The 23,378-nt window shown below is 41.9% G+C and overlaps 1 protein-coding gene across 1 annotated transcript; it reads right to left on the bottom strand.

The window, feature by feature from the left end:
* Positions 1–4,192, bottom strand: RPL29 (ribosomal protein L29). Its single transcript, XM_061574051.1, has 4 exons — positions 4,149–4,192; positions 3,313–3,381; positions 1,163–1,227; positions 1–328 (listed from the first exon to the last, which is right to left on the bottom strand). The coding sequence occupies exons 2-4, from the start codon at positions 3,347–3,349 to the stop codon at positions 185–187; spliced, it is 246 nt and encodes an 81-aa protein (XP_061430035.1). The 5' UTR covers positions 3,350–3,381; positions 4,149–4,192; the 3' UTR covers positions 1–184.
* Positions 4,193–23,378: the final 19,186 nt, after the last annotated feature.

The following is a 23,378-nucleotide window of genomic DNA, read 5'->3' as shown; positions in this document are numbered from 1 at the left end:
GAGTGTACAACGTATGAAGATGTTTATTGACGCACACCATCCAAGACACAAACCCATCCCTTGCGTTGGAATCCACGACAGCGCGGTGCAATCGAGTCCATGTTTAATTGCAAGAAGGCAGGCAAGAGCAACGCAGCATCCACGCCGCACCTGCCTACCCGTCCCACAATGTGCACGTCCCCGTTCACTTCTTGGTGGGTGCGGGAGCTGGGGCGGCCGCTGCCACCTTTGCTGCTGCGTGCTTCTGGTTGTTAATCAGCATCTTTTTCCTGCCCTTGATGTTGTGTTTCTTTGCGAAGCGCAGGTTGCGCATGAATTTGGGGTCCACCTGGGCAAAGACGCAAGGCACTGGATTGGTTTAAGATAAACTTAGCGCAAGTCACGGCCGAGCAGGCTACATTTAGCAATCGCTTTGGAGCAATGAGCCGGTGCCGCTGAGACCTCCTGGATTCAGATCCTGGGCCCCCATTCAAATAAAAGACACAGGGCCTCTCGAATGTATGATTAAACAGGGCTCTGGAATGTAGCAAGATGTTAGTCTCTGGCCATCATAAATGACCATATTGTAAGAAATGTAATTTGTATTTGACAAAGATCCAGCTTTTACGATTACTTCATGAGATGGGTACAAAGATGATCCATCTCTCGGGTGTACAAACGAAGGTGCTGTCAGTGGCTACTTAACATTTCCCACTGGAGAACTTCTGGGTCAGGATTGAGTTGCCTGCCCCAAGCTGCTAATGCAGCTTTCACATGTTGAAGTTAGATAATGAATTTATGGTAAATTTTCATAGTACAATATTGGGACATACATGTTCAATACAAATGCCAAAACATAAACAATTTAAATTAGAATGAAAAAATATACAGTCATGCAACATATACAAATGTATGACTTTCGGAATTTTTTTTCAAGGATAAAAGACACGAGTTACGTGATAAAGCAATGCAGATTTCCAGCAAGAAAGATAAAACATTCAAGCAGAGCAACGAAGAAAATAATATCAACACAAGGATGACCCCTGCAGTATTACAGAAACACTGCCCTCCCCACGGGGGCTTTAAGAGAATGGCAAAGCTCATTGCACCAATGAGATCAAATGTGTCGTTCGCATTAACATTCTCATCAGAGAACAGCAGCGACAAGCAAGGAGCCACTCACCCCCTTGAATGACTCGAAACGGTTTGTCTTCGGTTTCTTGATGCCATTACGGTGCCACTTGCGCGCTGCACCACACAGAATGGTAAGAACACGTTCATTCTCATGATTCTTCAACTGCATTCATTTGTCACCGATTGTGGAAGCAATTTAATTTCAGGAATGAGTCGGAAGTCTCAGCCAAAAGGCAGCAGTCTGTACTGACAATGTAAAGGGAATGCTTCAAAAGTGTCATTAAAACATTTTGCCACCAAATTCACGTGGGCTTTTTCAGCACAAATTGAAATACAATTGTTATTTATCTCTTAAAGTTCACTTCATAATATACAGCTTATATGTCATTATAATCTATTGATTAGGACCTGCAAACTTCACATTTAGATGAATGGCGATATTTATTTATATTTAAGTTAACCACTGTTTATTTCCCAAAGACAACAGCCCATTTTAACAGATGACCTTATTTCATGCTGGTGACTGTGGGTTGAAAGTTGGGGGAGGTTCGAAATGGATTTTGCTGCACTGCTCTTATGAGTGCAATTATTATCTACAACACACCATTACACAATTTTACAAATGTCTGCTTTCATGACCAGCATGATTCATAATTAGTTGATACTGGGTAAGATCGTGTAGGAATGTGAATTTTTTACCATAAGCTACCACCACTACCTAACAGAAGCAATAAAATCAAGTTGTCATGTATATTCCAATTGATTCGGTATACCAAATGATGATGAAAATAAATATTTTGACAAATGTGTACGATGTTTTGCAGTATATTACAACGATCAGCATAAGGTGCAAACGAAATCTCAGCTCTCGCGTGAAAGAGCTTCCTGATCTGGGTTCTAAAGGTAGGTGCAATGTCATCAGTACAGCCGTGCAAGTGAACCAGTTTAATAATTATAGTTGCCTGCTGGTTGATTTGGTTGCTATTGGCAGGCAGCATTAGTGTAATTAAGTGAATCTAATTATATGAAGGTAAGCCTATTATATACGTAACACAAACCTTTTCAATCAACCTGCACGAATTCCTCATAATTTAACTCATGGCTATTAACCAATCAATGCTTAAGTAGAATCGCATTAGCATGACAACTCCAGCTTTATTACGAACAGAACACACCATAAAACACTCATGTAGAGCCTATTTTCACTGACATCATGGCACCCCACTTAAGGACCCGGATCGGCCTATTGCTGAGTTCTATGAACATAACGGTGGCCCATACTCTTTGGTTCTTTCGGTAAAGTCACTTAGGTATAAAATAAAATTTCGATCGCAACACAAGCGGTCGTCCTCAGGCGGAAAAAATCGAATCAAATCAAGATATAACGGGGGTATTCAATAAGATGTAATACCATCGTAAAAATGTGTGTAAACTACTCTGGGGCCTAAAAGAAGCGGGGCTGACTCGAGAACATTTTCTTAAGCACTTTCAATACAGCAGCCAGATAAACCATATTGAGTACGTGGCGAAATCAGTACTCCCCCCACCCCCTTCCAATACCCAATGGCTGTATTGATTAGGGCCATATCTCAGCACTGGAGCATCTGAGACAAGGAAGAAGAACACAGCACGTGCACTGTGTTCCATTCCTAAACCTTAGCACAATCTTAAACACCTGAGCCCAGAACGGCGTGGACTTTTCCAATCTGCCATCCGGAGAACATCCCTTCCTCACTCTGCTCTGATAAGAGTCCACTGTGCCTGGTACTGTCGATGCCACTGGTAACTGACGTCCAGAATGTGAGGATGTTGCAATGTGTGATTGTGAGGATGTGGGAATACAAACTATCGTAAATATATAAAAGGACCGGATCAGAAAAAGCGATATTAACGATGAACCAATCAATCGGCACCATCAGCCGATATACCTTGATATGATTGGCTCTCAAATTAACGATATAACCCAAAATAAGCCAATAATGAATCACCTCTTTATATAACCTGTCTTGGGCTCATTGTGGCCACCCATCCAGGCAATTTCGTGGCACAAGCCCAGAGCATGCCAACTAAACTTCCCACATCTGGGCGCGCATTTTGCGTGATTTGGTCATCGGCAACGTATTAACATGCAGAAAAAGTTGTCTTTGAAGACAACAACACGTCCATTGCTCTTCATGGAGATGTGCGGCGGAGACTTACACTGGTTGTGGTTGGTGTGGTTCTTTGACTTGGCCATGCTGGATTCTTCGAAGCCAAAGGCTCAGAAGTCTAAGCAAACAACATTGCAGGCGATTTCAGTTCAGCGAATTGCTCACGTTAACAACAAATCAGCTTGTGGTGGGTAGTTACCCACCTGTAACCTTTCATGTGTTCAATAAACATGGTGGGAACGCTCACTTTTAACTGTGGATACCCGTTGACTTTTTCACGTTACAGGAAAGGCATCTATGCCAATAAAGGGCCATTGCCCGAAACGTCGCCTGCTGGATATCTCCTCTTGTAATGGCAGCGTTATTGACGATAGTTAAAAGTTTTCATTCGTACCTGTAGGACCTTTTTTAACATAAAAAGACGCGATTCCGTATGGTGTATTAGCAAGCGCCCATACATAGCATGTCCCTGTTTAGGCCAACACAGATGCTCCACGTAGCCCTTAAGTAACATTGGGGCAAAGTTCTGCTCGCGAGGAACAGCAACAACGAAGGCCGACACGACGCACGAGGGAGGTGGGTGGCAATGTTTTACTCCTCCACCGCACCAGGGTAATCGTTTCAAGGCAGAGCCGACCTAGGAGAGGCCCAGGACCGGCTCAGATAATCGCCACCGGTGATGGCCGTGAGCGAGCCTGCCACTACACTACCGCAAAACTCGCTCGCGCCTTCTCGACGGCGCGAGACGGTTGGTAGTGGTGGTTGTGGAGGTCGCGACGATGACGAAGACGGCCAAAGGAGGGGAAATGTTTCGCTGGAAAGGCTTCGATGCCGGCGGATTGCAACGCGCCGAGGCGATGGGAGCTCAACGCGGACGCCACTTACCGTGCTCGCAAGCCGGAAGAGAAAGGAGAAGACGCCGCCGCGGTGCACTGTGGGGCGGTTCGGGGAGGCTACGGCGAGCGACGTGGAGGTGGGTTGGAGAGAATGTTAAATGAAAAAACGCGATTTAATAAACTAGCGACTCGAGTGGATCAATATATAATTATAGATTTTAAGTTTTCGTGACTGCAAGGATTGATACTCTTTGTTTTTTTTCGGTAAAGTCATGTAGGTAAAAAATCTTATAAAATGAATGATTTAGTTGTTTTCATTTATTTTATTTCATTTTTTACCTACGTGACTTTACCGAAAAAAAACAAAGAGTATGAACAATATATACATGTGAAATGTACCTGGCTGTCAAACCCGTGCCGTTTACACCCCGGATTCTTGTACCGTGGGAAATTGAGGTTTCAGGTCCATGCGGCGTACAGACGTTTGAATCGGGGCAACAAAACACGTTTTGTTGTCTAATTGTTTGTATGTCTTCCTTGTGATGGAACTTTGTAGGATAACGTTGAGAATTATAAGGGCCACGGGGTGGCCAGTAAGGTCTCAATTGGTGTGTAATGAGATCGCCACTGATAAGGGGTTGACAGGTATGAATGTATCAAAATAATATTTTCAATTTATAGAAAGTCGTTCATGCAATTGCATCCCACAACGCTGCACATCAATTAGGAAGTCCCTGAACACATATTGTGTAAAAAGAAAACCCCCCACAATACTTAGCAAATCGAAGAAAATTATCATCACAGAGAGAAGATAAGTGAAAGTAAATAAACCCGTTCGGTCTCCATACCCCAGACCATACCTATACTTTTAATATATATGATTGAGAGTGCATAATTTCAGCAGCTAGGTTAATTTGGGGATGTAAATATGTGCGAGTGTGTACGCGTAGATTGAAAACTCATTTCTTTAGAACTGCTTTTGACGTTAAGTTCGCTGTCCTTCCCACGCACCGCTGATAAGCAGTTTTTTTTCTTCTAACGTACGGTGCGAAAGAAATTCTACATCATACACATACAAGAGACCTCATGACAATCAATAGTCACTCAATACAGCTGTCATTCCACTGCTCTGTGTGAGGGCCTCCCCATCCTGTTGTGGTTGATCAGACTTGTGGGGCTATTTCGCCATACTTCCCCACGCCGGTCAGCGAGAGCCAGGTGGCTGGTGGAGGTCGGTGGATGCTCAGCAGAGGGAGGGCAGTGGTCACCCCCCCCCCCCCACGCCTTCACCATCCTGCACTGACCAGCGCGGTGAAGTATGGTCAAAGCAACCACCACTATCCCCTATGGCGTGGGGGGAGAGGGCCTCGTCCATCAGTGGATTGGTATTAGATCAGAATCTTTCGATTGAAAGCTTTCGTGACTGCAGGGATTCATCTTTTTGGTTCTTTCGGTAAAGTCACGTAGAAGGGAAATAATTAAATAATAAGAATTAAACATAATAAAATACAATTCTCACGACGTTTCGGCCACAACGCAAGCAGCATTTCCCATAAATATGCTCAATTCCTCTGTTGATATGCAAATTCCTTTGTCAATGCGCCCTTCCTCCCCTAACCCAGCTTAAATATACGCTGCCAAGCTTTGTGGTGTTCATTCAGACGCTGTCTTTCCGACAGACCTGTTCTTCACCTGAGGACGGCTGCTTGCGTTGTGGCCGAAACGTTGTGAGAATTGTATTTTATTATGTTTTATTTTAATTATTTTATTATTTCCCTTCTACGTGACTTTACCGAAAGAACCAAGAAGATAGATCAGAATCATGGACATTGACGGAGGAAGATGCCTGCTGTAGAACAGAAGCGTCGGGAGTGAATGCGAATGCTGGGAATTACACTGAGAACCAGAGAGAGGAATACGTGGATTAGAGAAGCCACGCAAGTGAAAGAGACATTGTTCGCTGTTCAAGAATAATACATCGGGCTGGATAGGGCATTTACACGCCGCTAGATGTGAGGGTGACCTTTTGTGTTTCCGCGTGTCCTTTTACCGCACCTCCAACTGGCGCGGTTGGCTACGTACGGTGTGAAAGAAGTTCAACACACACACGTACACGGCAGATGATCGAGACGACCAGCAGCGGAATTGGAGCAAATGGATCAATTCATGTGCGGCACTGGACCGTGAGAGACGGTGACGGCGTGAATTTGTGAGTGTGGGCTTTGCTTGTGGTGCTCAAGACTCATCTATTGAATGCAGCGCTCACAGTCGGACAGCAGGTGGCAATATCACATCATTTGAGCATGATCATTTACATTTTGAGTTGGAGCCTTACAATTCCGATCGCATTTTACTCTCATAACGATGTCCCATTGATGAATAACAGACCTAAGAAGCGAGCTTACAATTTGATTTGTATAAGCTTACTGGTAATTTGTAACTCTCATACAACGTTTTCACGAACAAATGCATACAAAAACTCATGAATCTGGCCAATGTACTGCCACGTTACAGAATCATATCTAGAATAGGTCAGAATCAGAAAAGTGACATTTAAATCAGTTACTAATATACTGCATCAACATTATCAGCCCCTCCCAATCCAAAAGTGATAGCATGAAGCAAATGTCAGCATTTAGAATGTTACTTACACGATTTGTGATATCGCATTGGCAGTGCTGCACATTGCTTTTAAGAGGAGACTTTAGCGATAACGTCACCTATTTTTCCATTTAAAGGCAATGTCATTCATGAATGTGTCGAGTACGACAACAACAATTTCTGCTTAGGTACGTATTTGGCCCCCTAATTGATTTATATCACAGTCGTCTTTAAATTACAGCTTCATTATCGAAAGAAAAAAACGCACAAATAGAATTTGACACGGTGGCCTCGCAGTCATTCATTGGCAGATTTACCCATGACTCACGGACCCCGAGCGCTAACCCTGACCTTATCCAAGGCTCACAGCTTTTTTTGTATCGGTGTTTATAAAGCTCGAGCATTTTACATAGGGTGCAACATTTTCCATAATCCAATCAGGGCCAACAATGCCCACACGCAACGCCTACTCTCTCAACCCTCCATCGTTCTGCGCACAACGGGAGGTCATTCATTCTCCTCCGCTGCTCTCACCTCTGAAACAGATTTGACGTTACGTTCCATAGCACGATAAAATATAGGCTATTTGCAACCATTTACATTCAGTCTGGAGACCCATATTATCTTTAATTTTAAGACGACGGTAAAGGTGAAGCCTAGCAATTGTTTGCTCAACAAAATAACGCTGGTGAACGAGGTCTAGAGATGCCCTCTAGATGTCGTATTGCCTACTCTTCCACACTCGCCAGCCGTGGGAGAGTTACCTACACTCTATCCCACTTCACGTGACCTGCAGATTGAATAGCTCTGCTTGTACCCATTTATACTCCTGAGTGGATAAGAGGGAGGGGAGGTGGGGGGTGGATTTAAGAAACGTGCCAATTATTTGAGACCTCAGGATTTTAAGTGCGTGTGGTAATCATTACATCAATGCATCATCCCTTTCAATGTTGTCCATATATAGACAATTGTTATTGAATGCCTGATGTTTATTCCGGAGATGGCAAGCGTAGACTTGACACAAAGACTGTGTAGTATAGTGCATGCTTACATTTATAACAATCCAAAAACCAAGATTGTCAAATGTGGGCCCAAAAAATTATATCTTAGAAGTTAAATCTTGACTTAAAGCTTTCGTGACTGCAGGAATTCATATTATTTGGGTCTTTCCTAGAAGTTGATTGGTTTTCCAGGACATTTAGGGTATGGTCAGCCTAAAGCTGTAAATTGCTTTAAGTGTCGTGCTATTCGCCAACACAAATATGTGTGATCCCCCACAATATGTGAACGAATTCCCTCACGTAGATTGTGATTCTGAAGCCCAGAGAAACCGAGCAGAATTTATAACTTTCACATTTCATTCAATGCTATGTAACAATTTGTACACCTATAGAGCACAATATTTACCAAATACAGTAGATAATCGATTATCCCGCGGCTTCAAAAACACCGGATAATAAAATAATTGTTTAAACTATTTCTGCTTGTTTTGTAACATTCTTGCATAACATTGTGTTTTAGGTGTTGTGTATATGTTTTTGTTTTAGTGTTTTTAATTATTTAACGATGTGAAATTGGAATAAAAAACATACAAATAGACAAGAACAAATATACTTCACTAAAAAGTTGCCGTGTTTACTGTACCGTACTTACCACTTCAATCTCGAAGACTGCATGGGGTGATGTGCGTACGACTACTGCTCTTATTTCAACAATTTGTATTGGACGATTGCACTTATTTTCTGCTTTTATTAGTCATGACAAAATGTATACGCGTTGTCTGAGTTGTTGTATGTAGTGTATAATGCACTCCGTACAATATTTGACACTGAAATGAAGCGTGGTTACTTCTTTTTTATTCTTAGGTTTTTTTCGGTGAAGTCACGTAGGTAAAAATTGAATATTAAAATTAATGAAAGTAAAATAAAAATAAAATAAAAATCACGACGTTTCGGAGGCAACACAAGCTTCCGTCTTCAGGTGGAACCGTCACAGCACGATTGCTGTATCAAGTAAATGAGAAATTCCAAGCTACTTTTTTTGTCACGTACGTGGCGCCGATTGCTGGACTGTGTGCCAAGCCCTTGGAGTGGTTTCGCCGGAATCGGCTCAGGACCACCGGATAATGTTTGAAGCAGCCGGATAATCGATGATCATCCGTATAACGTCGCCTTCGTACATTTTTGGAGATGCAATATTTTCTTGTCTCTAATCAACAGAGTATTTCCACCCTCATTTTACGATAACCTAACATGATAATACCGAACGACATCAAAATATGTAACGCCTGAACGTCGATACAAATGCATAATTGTATGGTCTACACATATGCAGCACAGGTATAATGGAAAAAAAGCACGTTGTGAAATATCATTCATAACACGAGTAACATCTCATTAGCAATTACAATTGAGGACACATCATCATGCAAATGCATGTAAAAAAACAAAAAATATTTCATGGAAATAATATGTAATAAATTCGAGCAGCTGTGGGATCATTAACAAAAAGGCAGTGGGTGTATTTCAGCAGCTCATTCGCCCCCTGATTCCTCGATTATAATAATAATATAGTTATAATAATATAATTATAATAAGCCTCATTTCACACTCTTTATGCCGAGCGGCAGCACGAAACAGCATCCGCTCACAGACTGCTGTCCGATGCGCCTGTTAAAGTTGTAGATCTCTTAGTACATCCGTCAACGCAGCCTGCACAACCAGGCCATTACGAACCAACGCACACTGTGATTGTTCATTAATAATGAGAATACACAACCCTTTGTAAATCCACTGCTGGATGAAGGCCTCCCTATGTGGTGTTGGTCACGCTTGGGGTTGTTTGATTATACATCACCATGATGGTCAGTGTGAGATGTTGAAGGACGGGTTATGTTTCTCTGTTTTATATATATACATCACTTGCCATTGGTGACAGCGGTGCAGTGCGCTAACCACTGTGCCACCACTCCTCCTTGTGCACTAACGAAGTTAAAACCTCCCAAAAATATAAATATTTAATTTTATACGCATCAATAGGTTTACATATGCTACACGTATTAATCGTAAACTGTGTCAAACACTGTGCTGTCATATTTGCGTTATGAGATGATGAAACATTCTTATGATATTTCGATTTAAAGCTTTCGTGACTGCAGGGATTCATCTTCTTGGTTCTTTCGGTAAAGTCACGTAGAAGGGAAGTAATAAACGGACGGCTGCTTGCGTTGTGGCCGAAACGTCGTGAGAATTATTTTATTATGTTTTATTTGTATTATTTTATTACTTTCCTTCTACGTGACTTTACCGAAAGAACCAAGAAGATTCTTATGATATTTCCAAAGGCGACAGAACATTGTATCATGTGCCCGTGGACCTTACCGAGAATACCAAACCACGGAACCGCTGCTGGATTCACTACAAAAGGAATCATGCAACACTGAACGACGCTCCTCCGTACTTTGTGAAGATAATTTTTGTATTTAATGAATGTCGATCAACCATCATTATGCGATTATAGTTTTTTGTCACCCCGAAAATTTGGGATAATAAGTAAAAAATAAATAAAAATACTGCATTTATACGCTTATTTCAATAATTATCGACTGGGCTGAGATCAATTTATAAGAACCTCGTTTAAATATTTGTGTTGAAACCCAGATCCTGGACCAGGATTAATCAGCGCTGGCTGAGTGCTCTGACACAGCCATTATGATTCCCCCTGAGCGACACAGTCAAATTATAATAATATTTCTTTTGTATAGCGTCCTGTCACAAAAACTAATCAAATACACATTACGATTTTATTAGGGGGAGCGCTGCAATTGCTTGCTCACGCCACTGAAGGCAGAAGGGCCTCCCCTAGAGGGTGTTTTGGCCTACTCTTCTACTCTGGACATGCGTCTTGGAAGAGGCCAAAGTACCCACACTTTACCCCACCCCACCACACGCGATCTGCCAGTCGACTTAACATTGGTGCAATAATTTACACTGCTGGATGTATGTATGCTGAACTTCTTTCGCACCGTACGTTGGCAACGATGCTAATCGGAGGTGCGGGGCGAAGGACACAACAAACTAAGCACAACACGCAGTTCTAATGAAAGGAGTTTTCAATCTGCACCGTTGTTTCAACTGCCGCGCCCGGAGATCTTATCGAACCGGTAAAACTCTGCAGTGCAAGTCAATCAGAACATTTATTTATACTGGTGGAATCCGATGATCTATGAAGCTCTTTTTCACTATTACACCACGGCAAACCCATGATTGTTTTTGTTGCACATCAACCAGCCTGACCTGCCCCTGAGAACCAACTGCTGTGGGTTGAGTGACCACCAAACACCTATGCCTTGAAATCAATCAGTTTATTTTATAAAGTTAATGTAATGGTTAGGATTACGGCCGCAGGTAAAAGCTTTATGAGATGGGATTAGACTAAGTCTTCTGGGCTCGCCTCGAATGATTCAATATAAAAGTGTCAAGAATTCCAATGCGTAGTGGGCATTGTTAATACGCAATGGTTTAAGGATTTTTATAATCTTAATTTTCAGGATTTCTGCTAAAGTTAACTCAACAATGGTGGGTGCTTAATGGCGAGGTCTGCGATTATTTTAGTAAATGAATGGTTCTAGGAGAAACAGGTAAATACATTTTTTTGTGTGAATTGCTACGGGTTTTTTTTCTTCTTTCATAGAAACTGAGTGTACACACGTGGCCTTAACACCTGCAGCGGCTTGTCAGCATCCGCTGCACCCAATGCACGCGTCGGAGACGACAACTTTTTCTCCAGTTTGTGGTAAAACATGATAATGATGATGACGATTTGCCCGGCACCTCAACCAACAATGCGGCAAACTGCCAAGGTGACATGTAGAAGAATATGGTTTACCCTCTCTGGCAATAAAACAGTTGTGCTAAGATGTTAAACCCCCAAACTGAAACCTTTTGCAAGGAATCATGTCTGCATTAACCACATATACTTGTGGTGAACATGCAAACACGAATAATCATTATTCGATTTAAAGCTTTCGTGACTGCAGGGATTCATCTTCTTGGTTCTTTCGGTAAAGACACGTAGAATGAAAATAATAAAATAATAAAAATAAAACATCATAAAATAATTCTCACGACGTTTCGGCCACAACGCAAGCAGCCGTCCTCAGGTTCTACGTGACTTTACCGAAAAATAATCATGTTCTGGTAGTATATGCATTGCCTTTGAAACGGATTGGTCCACACCAGAGACAGCTTTTTTTAGAGCCTCGTCTCAAACAGCGTTAGACCAGAGGACGCCAAAAGGCGAACAGCACAAAGACCATGCCACTATCAGGACATTGAGAGCTCGGGGTGAGCAGCTACATCATGTTCACCACAAGTATTTGTGGTTAATGCAGACATGATTCCTTGCAAAAGGTTTCAGTTTGTTGTTTTAACATCTTACCACCTGTGTTATTGCCATAAAGGGTAAAACTTATTCTTGTATTTTGATACTGGCAAGGGAGGTCCCAGGGTGACATGTGTCAGAGATGTCATCAAGATCTGAGTCTGGCTGATGACCGGGTGGATCAGGCATCAGAGCAATTGTAGCTGGAGCCTTTGAGTTGCTGAGTTCGAATATAGATCCCCCCCCCCTTCTACATTTACAAACACACGTTTAGATTGTTTTGATTTGTTTGGCTGCTATACATATCCACGTGATAAGACACTTCGTTTAGCTAGAATTTGTGGCTAGAGCGCTCCTGAAAGAAAACTAATAGCTCAGTGGGTTTTACCTGGTAAAAAAAGAAACGTTTCATTGTTTTAGTGATTTCCTTACCTTTGATATACTTTGCGCTCCTATCGTGTTTTTGTGTTGTTTGTTGTTGTAACTTTCTGACCTACCACTACTGGACATCTATGAAACATAGCTTTATAACTCATCGGATTCGTCCGGTATAAATGCGTATTTTGTTTCTCATTTTCTGGGTTGTAGCTGCTATTGATTGAACTGATGTCTCAATTATCGTGAGATGTTGTTCTGAGCCAGTCGTAACAACTGCGCTTAAAACTATAGGATAATATATTGGGGTTTTAACATAATTTGGACAGATTCCAGCCCTGATCATTTAAACAAAAACCTGAGTGACTAACATTTATCTGAAGCAGAGCATTATGGGAAAGTGCAGCACCCTCTAGTGGAGATAAAAACACTTTAAAAAATCAGAAGCAGTTCTGTGAAAGCTGCTTCTGTCAGACGTTCTCTAACAAGGGCTGATTGCACTTCTCTGTGAGAGTTTCGATTGGACACAACAGTGCTGGACCGTGTTCTAACATCATGGACAGGTCACCTCATTACAGCGTGGAATGTGAGTGTGGGCAGAAAATGCAGCACCAAATAAGGAATCTGAACCCACTTTTGTTTTAATAAGGCAGTAAAACAGAACACTGTTGATTTGTTTTGGTGCTAAAAGATGCCCAATGGGCATCAGGAAAGAAACAGACAAGGCCTTATAGCCGTAAATAATTGTCATAATTAACATCAATAGCAGCGGCATCATCAAAACACCCGGAATTAAAACAGCTCGTTTTCGAAGGTACAAGATGTTACGCTCTGAATCGTGGATGATTCATCACTGCGCATGCTGATATTTAAACATCACACTCAGCAGTTGATATACATACACACGTGGTTATTTGCATAGTTGCGTATTGATGACTCTTAATTCACACGCACGTTCCTGGTTTATTTACAAATGACACTGTCGCCACAGGTGTGCGTAGAATCTCTCGCTCACCGCTCGACTCGCATTCGCAGGTGTGCCGACGTCCACTTTCCATCAAGGTGTTTGAAAAACATCGAACAAAAGGCATCTTCGTCCTCCATTTGTCCTTTCACGGGTCAAATAATGGACACAATGAGCACGTGTGCCATGTGTGATCTCGTCGAGGAGCATAAACCATCACGCAAACGTCGGTCATCATCGCAACGTGCGGCCTTTGGCGAGCCGTCGAACCGAGACGTCCACCGCATCATGACGTGGCGCCTTCGAATGCGCTTCTGTGGCCGTCTGGAACGCTCCTTCCTGCAGGAAGCTACTGGAGAGCTATGTACTTTCAAATCATCTAGATTGAAAAGTCACCTGTTTAGAATTGATGACCACAATACCTGCAGTCATAATGCAAACAAAAAACTAAGCTCTAAGGAACGCTGTCTCGGGTGTGGACCAATCAACTTCAAGGACAGTGCATATCATTATCAGTTATGTTTTTTGTTTGCATTCCGACCACAGGTATTGTGGTCTATGCAAACATGACTCCTTGTAAAAAGGTGTCAGTTTTGTTGCCAGATAAAAGGTTAAAAAAACAATTATCATATTTTTTAATAGCAAATGAGGTTCCAATTGTGCTTTCAGCTTCTTTCGCACGGTATGTAGCCAACCGTGCTAATCGGATGTCCCCACACTAGACCCCACCTCACCTGCCGATCGACTAGCTGCTGTTGCACCAATTTGCTGCTGCCTAGTGGACAGAGGTGCGATGGGGGAGGGGGGGGTTGGAGATTTAACTGCCGCGCCAGGAGATCAAATCAAACCGGCTACCTCTGCAGTGCAAGTCCGGTGTGCTGACCATGGCCCCACAGCAGTTTCCCCCCAGGATCACAAAGCAAAACACGACTCAAACACGTTCCTTCGGGGTGGGCAGGTAGGAACTTGGTTGGACAGCGCGGCGTTCAGGAGGGGGGGGGGCAGTTGGATGAGTGGGTGTGTTTACCCTTCCCCCCCCGACATCGTCAACCAATCGCGGCGTAGCTCAGTGTTCAGTGGGGAGGTGCATGGGTGGGCGGAATTCCGGATATGCACGACAGACAGACAAATAATCCCTGGTGGGCAGTGTGGAACCTGTTGTTCCTACCTATCAGGTCTGGTTCCGTCCTTTTTGAACGCGACATGGTTACTGGCCACTTCGACTAATAATGTATCTGGGCTCTGCTTGGCCTACTGTGATTTAAAAAATAAAATATATTTCCAAAGATCAATTGTCGTTATTTGAGCCGCAGACAAGGACACGTGTGTAAGTGTAGGAATGGTTATTTTAAAAATGCTATTTAGTAAAACACCAGATTAAATTAAAGCAGTGCTCAAACGGTTACGTGCTTTATGCCACAATGTTGTGTGGCATTTTGAGAAGCTGTAATGGTTATCTTAGTTTGGAGGTTTCTTTTATATATTGCCTTTTGAAAAGCTTTTAAAGCAGTTTTTTACGTCACTTAATCCATTATCTCACCGGTCTACGCAATTCTATTCCCAATAGAGGTCAAATTGAGCTCAGAGTCCAGCAGCGCGCACCATTAGTGACTGACCACCACGCCACCCTTCTGCAGGCATTGATTCTAAAGTGTCTGATTTCAGAAGAAGGAATACAATATATGTTTGCGAGTACGAGCGTTCATTTCGCATAAGCAACCTTCTAATTGTCTTCTTGGTTCTTTCGGTAAAGTCACGTAGAAGGGAAATAATAAAATAATAAAAATAAAACATTATTATATCATATTATTTCATTATGTTTAATTTGTATTATTTTATTATTTCCCTTCTACGTGACTTTATCGAAAGAACCAAGAAGATGAATCCCTGCAGTCACGAAAGCTTTAAATCGAAATTTAACCTTCTAATTAGTTGCATTACCCTTTCATTGTTTCATTATTGAATTCACATGCAAACAAATAAGACAAAACACACGGTAGCGCTCTTCACGACATTGACTTTAACACGGTAGGGTGGGATGCTGACCTAGAGACTAGGGCACCGCGCTATGAAGCTGGCGGCCTGAGTTGGATTACCGGCCGTGGCTTTACATCAGCGGCGGATTGGTATCTGAAGCCTTTCTCAATCCTCATCGTCATTCACTCACTCACACTGCACCAGTGAGGTCAAACAAACCACGATGACTGAACCAGCATGAGGGAGATCTTCGTCCACAATACAGGGGTTCAAACTCTTTGGTTCTTTCGGTAAAGTCACGTAGGTAGAAATTAAATAAAATGAAACAACGTCTTCTTGGTTCTTTCGGTAAAGTCACGTAGAAGGGAAATAATAAAATAATAATAATAAAACATAATAAAATAATTCTCACGACGTTTCGGCCACAACGCAAGCAGCCGTCCTCAGGTGAAGAACAGGGCTGTCGGAAAGACAGCGTCTCTTTATTTATTATTTTATTATTTCCCTTCTACGTGACTTTACCGAAAGAACCAAGAAGATGAATCCCTGCAGTCACGAAAGCTTTAAATCGAAAATTAAAACAACGTCGTGATTTGTTTTCTTTTATTGTATTTCTACCTCTGTGACTTCATCGAAAGAACCAAAGAATATGGATTCCTTCTGTCACGAAAGCTTCAAATCAAGATTAAAACAGGGTTTTTTTTTTTTTGGGGAGGGGGGGGTTAGATCTCTAGGCCTTCATCCAACAGTGGAATGACACGTGGCATGTTACGATCACGGAGGAATATGAATGCTCACATTGTTTTAATGTCATGAAACACATGAAGTATTGTTGATTTTGGATTAAATATAAATCTTAGCTTGTACAATAACTAGATTGTTTATTTATTGGAATTTCTGTATCTTTGATATCATTCCATGAAGTGATTCTGAATGAAAATCACGTGGTCATGTTTTTTTATGAAAACTTCAGAGGGCTTTTAGTACTTTATGATAATTATCTAATATTTTACGAGGCAATAAGGACCTTTTCCTGGACAAAACTGTCCCAAACCTAACAGTTAACACTTTGAAGAATTCCCACGCCCTGCGTAAGCACTTAGGAGGTTGTTTATCATTCAGCTGCGGATGGAGAATGGCTGTTGAAGATGACGTCATGCAACATTTTTTTTACAACCGCAGCAGAGGACACGATAAATAATTCACCCTTTAATGGATCCCTCTGATTTGTAGCTTTCTTTAATCAATATGGGAATTGAATTCTGCATTAACAGATTCAACTGATCACTAAAAACTGTCCTATTGTACAAGCATCCTGCCTCCTCTGAATGCCCGCCCTGAGGGGAGATTGATTGCTCTCACCGCTCATAAAATATTGAAGGTTTCACTTTCCTGCTACCGTACACCGGGAAGGTCATGCCGTCGCCGTCCATTGGCACCATATTAATATATGAACCAAAGCCACGGAAATAAAAGGAACGAAGCTTCCTTTTGGCATACGTACACGCAAACAAGAGAACTTGTTTTTTGAGCAAACAAGAGCCATTGTTCGTCACGTGCACAATGCTCCGTGTACTCTTGAAAAGCCCAACAAATGTTTTAAGCCTCACCTTACCATATTAATAATAAGTATGCGCCCCTTGCACCACGATCTTCTCCAACCATTATATAACGGAGTGGTAGCTACTGCAATCTCTCATTTACTTGATACAGCTGTCGTGGCTGTGACGGTACCACCTGAAAACGGAAGCTTGTGTTGCCTCCACAACGTCGTGATTTTTTATTTTTTTATTTTTTATTTTATTTTACTTTTTACCGAAAAAACCTAAGAATATGAATCCCTGCAGTCGCGAAAGCTTCAAATCTAGAATTCTTGAGACAGTTTGGTGAAGATTGCCGAAAGCCGACTTCATTTCTCGTACAAACACCCGAGAGGTGGCTCTGTGGACAGCTAACATTCATTCAGACGAGGCGAGAGCCCATTAGGGAAGTGTTGTGCACTCGTTTTTAGAGAAAGAGAGAGAGATGGGGGGGGGGGGTTACTTTCGCCGATAAGACCAAGGGTGGCACAGTCGGGTTTTTTTACAATCGGGTTTAATTGTCTTTTTATATTAAACCCGATCATCTGAGATTGGGAGAAATCCGGTATAATTGGTTATAATTGCAGTACCCCACTTCTCAACGATGGGCTTCATCCATTCCAAGCTAAGGAACTCACTGGCAGTGCCCACGATTGTGGAGGAGAAGCTCGTGTTCATCAAGACCAACCTGCCCGCCGCATTCTACGACTACCCCGTGCCCGACGGCCCCCCGAGTACGATAGCAGCACCGACGAGGAAGCAGCCTAAGCCTTGGATCAGAGTTTCGTATTCATTAAACCAGGTTTTAATTCCCCGAAATCGGGTTTAATTGTATTAAAGAAAAAAAAACGATGCCTGCCGCTGGAAAAAAATCGGGTTTCTTCCACCCATGGATAAGACATCATCAGTGTGAGGGTCGCCGCGTGTTTGAAGACCATTGGGGCTTTGACAGCATCACGATGATGGGGGGGGGGGGGGGGGCTGCACGCCAGGGGCCGCACTAAAGGCCACCAGGGCCAGACAGTGACCCGCTGGGCCTTGCAGTGAGGACCGCTGCCTCTGGCCAATCGATCCCATTTGGCGTTGGGGTCAAGTCGCAGGGAGAAGTCGCCGAGCAAGAGTGTGATTTTTATTTTATTTTACTTTTATTAATTTCATTTTATTTTACTTTTATTAATTTTATTTTATTTTACATTTATTAATTTTATTTTATTTTACTTTTATTAATTTCATTTTATTTTACTTGTATTAATTTTATTTTATTTTACTTTTATTAATTTTATTTTATTTTACTTTTATTAATTTTATTTTATTTTACTTTTATTAATTTCATTTTATTTTACTTGTATTAATTTTATTTTATTTTACTTTTATTAATTTTATTTTATTTTACTTTTATTAATTTTATTTTATTTTACTTTGATTAATTTTATTTTATTTTACTTTTATTAATTTCATTTTATTTTACTTGTATTAATTTTATTTTATTTTACTTTGATTAATTTTATTTTATTTTACTTTTATTAATTTTATTTTATTTTACTTTTATTAATTTTATTTTTTTTTACCTACGTGACTTTACCGAAAAAAAAACTAAGAATATAGTGCATGGAGTATTGTTACAAAGATACAACACGACCAAGCGCGCAAGGCAAACGAATGTACAATACATTTTGCAGATTATTTCGTGCGATTTGCAGGAGCTAATAAGGAATAATTTATGCACGTGTTGTACTCGCTCCATTGTTATAGCCGCAAGGCTGCGGTGAAGGCGCTGCGCGTGTGTATATATGTTGAACTTATGCTGCATCATACGTAGCCAACCGTGCTAACTGGAGGTGCTATGTGTCACAGACGTTGCCTGCAGTGATTGCACAGTACGGGAGTCATATTTAACGTGTCATCCCAATTGCATAACACGCGTTCATTATTTAGAATTTTGCAAGATGACGCTGGCCGAAATCGTGTCCAATGATATCAGGGGATCTTTAACGTACTGCTACAAAGCAGATGGCACGTGGTTCACAGATTACCAGGGCTGCTTGTGGGATTCGAACCGTGAACCTCTTCAACAAGGGGCAAGACACGCTTTCGCTGGCCCAACATGCAATGGTGTACACTCCGGTTTCATGGTTTAATCCACTGCTTCTGAATTTAAATAGTTACATTCTCCACAACGACACTAATGATTATTTTGTATATATGTAGTGGACATGAAAATTGTTTCTTTACCCTTTTATCTGGCAACAAAACTTCTGACACCCTTTTTACAAGGAGTCATGTTTGCATTGACCACAATACCTGCAGTCGGAATGCAAACAAAAAACACAACTCTGATAATGTATGCATTGTCCTTGAAATTGATTGGTCCACACCCGAGACAGATTTTTTTAGAGCCTAGTCTCACATGGTGTTGGACCAGATGACGCCAAAAGGCGCACAAATGTGGTTCCAATGGTGAAAAAATATATAGTTTAAATAGAATGGAGAGATGATGTCAGGGACTACGAAGCGAGCTATTGTGGCACCTTCTAAAGGGATTATGTGTGCAGTCTAAACAGCAGGCGCACTGGAAGCCCTGAAGTTTGTAGACTTGTGATGTTTGGGGGGGGGGGGGCTGGGGCGAGAGTGGGGGGGGGGAGTGCCTATTAGGGGTTGCCGCCCCGGTGACTTAAAAGCCGAGCGGATGTTGGTATACATTACATAAGGCGTTAAATATAGTCTCAGACGCGTTCGAATAGAGCACGCGTTAAGTTCCTGCTGTGGGTGTGGGGTGTCGGAATTTGAGGTATCTGCTGATGGACGCTTCCGGATGGGGCAGGAGCAGCGTGTGTATAATTAGTGCGATGAACTTAGCGAGGAAGCGACACTCGCAGAGAGAGAGAGTGAAAGTCGCTGATCGTGAGACCACTCAACGCTATATATTCTTAGGTTTTTTCGGTAAAGTCACGTAGGTAAAAAATTAAAATTAATAAAAGTAAAATTAAAATAAAATAAAAAATCACGACGTTTCGGAGGCAACACAAGCTTCCGTCTTCAGGTGGAACCGTCACAGCACGATAGCTGTATCAAGTGTGCTGTATCAATCGTGCTGTGACGGTTCCAACTGAAGACGGAAGCTTGTGTTGCCTCCGAAACGTCGTGATTTTTATTTTATTTTTATTTTACTTTTATTAATTTTAATTTTTTACCTACGTGACTTTACCGAAAAAACCTAAGAATATTAATCCTTGCAGTCACGAAAGCTTCAAATCTAGAACCACTCAACGCTGTCTGACATTGAACGTCTACAATGTGTGGCGCGGCACGCATGTCTACTTTAAAACGTGAACACTTCTTTTGGCCATGCTGTTTTGCTGCGTTGGCCGTGGCGCGCAAGCCACGAGACTTGCCAAACTAACAACTCAACACGCTCGCCAATGACACTGTGGGCCTTAAAAGGGAAAATCTATACTTGGCAACGTGCGGGTGAGTGGGCGTGCTACGAAGAAGGGACATTGCCGGTAACGTCGCCTCTCCACAATTGTTTTTCCTCCTTTTTAAGGCGGCATTGTTTTTTTTTGACAATTGCACTTTGAGTCTTTTTATTTGTTCATATTTTCAACAAAAAAACTGGACACAATTCTTTGCGCATATTTTTGCAGAATACGACCGCTTACGTTGCGATCAAAACGTCGTATTTTTGTGTTCTTTTTTATTATTATTTTCTTTGAACCTATCTACGTGACTTTACCGAAAGACCCAAGAATATGAATTCCTGCAGTCACGAAAGCTTTAAGTCAATTCTTTGCGCACGCAACAACAACTGCCAACTTTGTGTGTGTTTTTTTTATTTGTAACAGTTGCTGAGCCCAATCCCAAAGACACAATGACACCAATCCCAAAGACTCCAATCCCACAGACCCAAAGAGACCGATCCCAAAGACACCACGCCACCGGCACCAAACTGCGCCGTCCACGGGAGGGGGGATGAACGAGACGGCTGCATCACGAGGAACTGAGCAGCATCTTGAGAATGTAGACGGGAGAGAGGCACTAATCGGTTGACCTTCGGTCGGTATCGTCGCTCCCTCCACAAGGAAATCGTCGCAAGGCACTTCAATTTTTTTTTTTACAGCACAGCACAAGTGAACATTAACAAATACGCGGTGTGTTATGTAAGCGCGTTAGACTTGCCCCCCCACCCAAAAAAAAATATAAAACATGCTTCAAATCGTTTTAATGTGGTGCTGTACTCTGATGTTGTAGGAGAAAACATTAATTTAAAAAGTAAATTTAACTAAGTAGAACGTGTTGTCTATATTTATTTAAAGTTGCGCATTTTGATGTGACGCCACATTTCTCAACCCCACCCCCCTCGTCACACATCGTCACAAATGTCTGACCCCCCCCCCCCCGCCTATGTGCGTGACGTCATTTATGGACGGCCTCTTACATTATTTAAACCGACGCATACTAGGTGAACACACTCATAGGCCCGTCACGTGTAGCTTACTTTGAAGCGTACACATACACACGCAAGCAATGCATTAAACATTACTTGTGGCACTTGCCTACGTCACCAAGGCTCAGAGCTGTGAATCGTATAAGACGCGAGCCAGACGAGCAGTTTGGACCGCGCCGTCATCTGTCAATGAATGAATTCAATCTGTAGATGAGGAGAGAGAAACAAAACCCATCGTGGCGGAAAGATGTGCCCGACAGTGTTGCAGTGGAAACTCCGTATTTGGTTGCCAGAGGCAGACTGTGCACGAGGGCTGAACGATTAATCGATTTCAAATCGAAATCGCAATTTGAAACAATGCGATGAGCAAATCGCAAAGGTTGCGATTTGAAAAGTCCAATTACTTTCTTAATGGAATTGATTTATTTTGTATTATTATTATAACTTTATTTATTTAACTTTACAATTGTTCTTTGTGTGATTGTTCTATTTCAATTAAAACATTTTAATAAATACATGTTGGAAGCAATTAAAATATTTGAAGTTCTTGTCCTTGCATCAGAATATATAGAGCAGTTCATATTTTGATGGTATCATGTGGAAATGCTCCATCACATGCTTTAAATCTATTACACAGTGAATATTGAACTGAAGCTTGAATTTAAAAACATTTAATCGCAAATCAAATCGCAATGTCAGAAAAATCGCAATTAGATATTTCCCCCAGATCATTCAGCCCTACTGTGCATAAATTAATACGAGCATCTCCATGATTATCATAATGTATGCATATAAACGCATATAATTACACAAATTAGCATAATTTCCGCGATTTACGCATTTTTCCAATCTTCATTAAATTTTTATTATTTTCATCAAAATTTCATAATCTGACATATACAACACCAGTGAGCATTCTACTGATGAGTCTTACCCTGTACTCATTCTCTGCAATACCGATGCCTTCGTGTCGTTGTTGTTCTGCTATTGGCTCGTGCGAAGGCCACTACGTTCACCACAGCAGCAAAACTAATCGTGGTGAGGTCAATAACAACAATAATGACGATAATGCAATTTGTAACGAGCGCAAATTTGCGGACAGAACGGCCGCAACTCAGAGGCGCGGAGCCAAGCTTAGAGTCACTCGAAAGTCTGGTCGTAGGGGTGACTTTTGAAATGTCTCTTGAAGGTGACGATGGTGACGATGCTGCCAATGTGCAGAGGAGATGGCGTAGCCGTGGCCGTCCTGCATCTTGGCATCGAGAGGAGGTCGCGAGTCGCACTGCGAAGTCATCCGCCGTGCGCTGTGCTGCAAGGTCCTATCAGCAATCTTGCCGTGTCGGTCACGAGAGGGTTGTTTGACTATACTTCGCCATTCTGGTCGCTCGGTGCGGGTTCGTGGACCGATTGTGGATACCGCTCGTCAACGGTATCTTCCGTAGACGAGAATGGAACTGGGGTCGTCGGGTTCGTAACGCAGTGCGCTAAACACGTGCGCGTTGTTCGACAATTAACCCCCCGCACCTGTGTCTAATGACACTGGTCAACAAAAAAAACATTTTATGGCCTGGTCTTTTGCAGCTGTTTTAGACTAATTTCAGGGTGCTGATTCCAAATCTGATCTCAGATTTGGAATCTGATCTCAGATTTGGAATCACATCTCATTTTATGCTATCGGCATACCCCATTTTCATTTATTTTACCCGAAATTAACTCTGTCACGTATGATTGCAAGTTGTTGCGAGTCAGTGACTGCTTTAGTGTTAAAATATGGTGCTGTATTTTTAGGATAGTGTGTTTATAATATCATTTTATGTAGATATCCACATTTATTTAATATTTTTCTTCTGCAGTTTTAATTGAAAATGCAATATTTGATATCTCAAAAACCTGATGTGATAGACAAAAACTGATTCCAGATTTGGAATCAGCACACAAAAATTACCTTAAAACCGT

The sequence above is a fragment of the Lethenteron reissneri genome, chromosome 54 (assembly GCF_015708825.2).
Source record: "Lethenteron reissneri isolate LAM-NWPU_2019-01 chromosome 54, ASM1570882v1, whole genome shotgun sequence".
NCBI classification, from domain to species: domain Eukaryota; kingdom Metazoa; phylum Chordata; class Hyperoartia; order Petromyzontiformes; family Petromyzontidae; genus Lethenteron; species Lethenteron reissneri.
The sequence above is the reverse complement of the archived record's forward strand: the minus strand, read 5'-3'. Positions and strand labels throughout refer to the sequence as shown.

Bases quoted from the DNA above. Each gene is read 5' to 3' on its own strand.
- RPL29 (XM_061574051.1), bottom strand. From the start codon at position 3,349: ATGGCCAAGTCAAAGAACCACACCAACCACAACCAGT. The intron at 1,228-3,312 runs GTAAGTCTCCGC...TGTGTGGTGCAG, and splicing joins CCACACCAACCACAACCAGT to CGCGCAAGTGGCACCGTAAT. The intron at 329-1,162 runs GTGAGTGGCTCC...GTCTTTGCCCAG, and splicing joins GTTTCGAGTCATTCAAGGGG to GTGGACCCCAAATTCATGCG.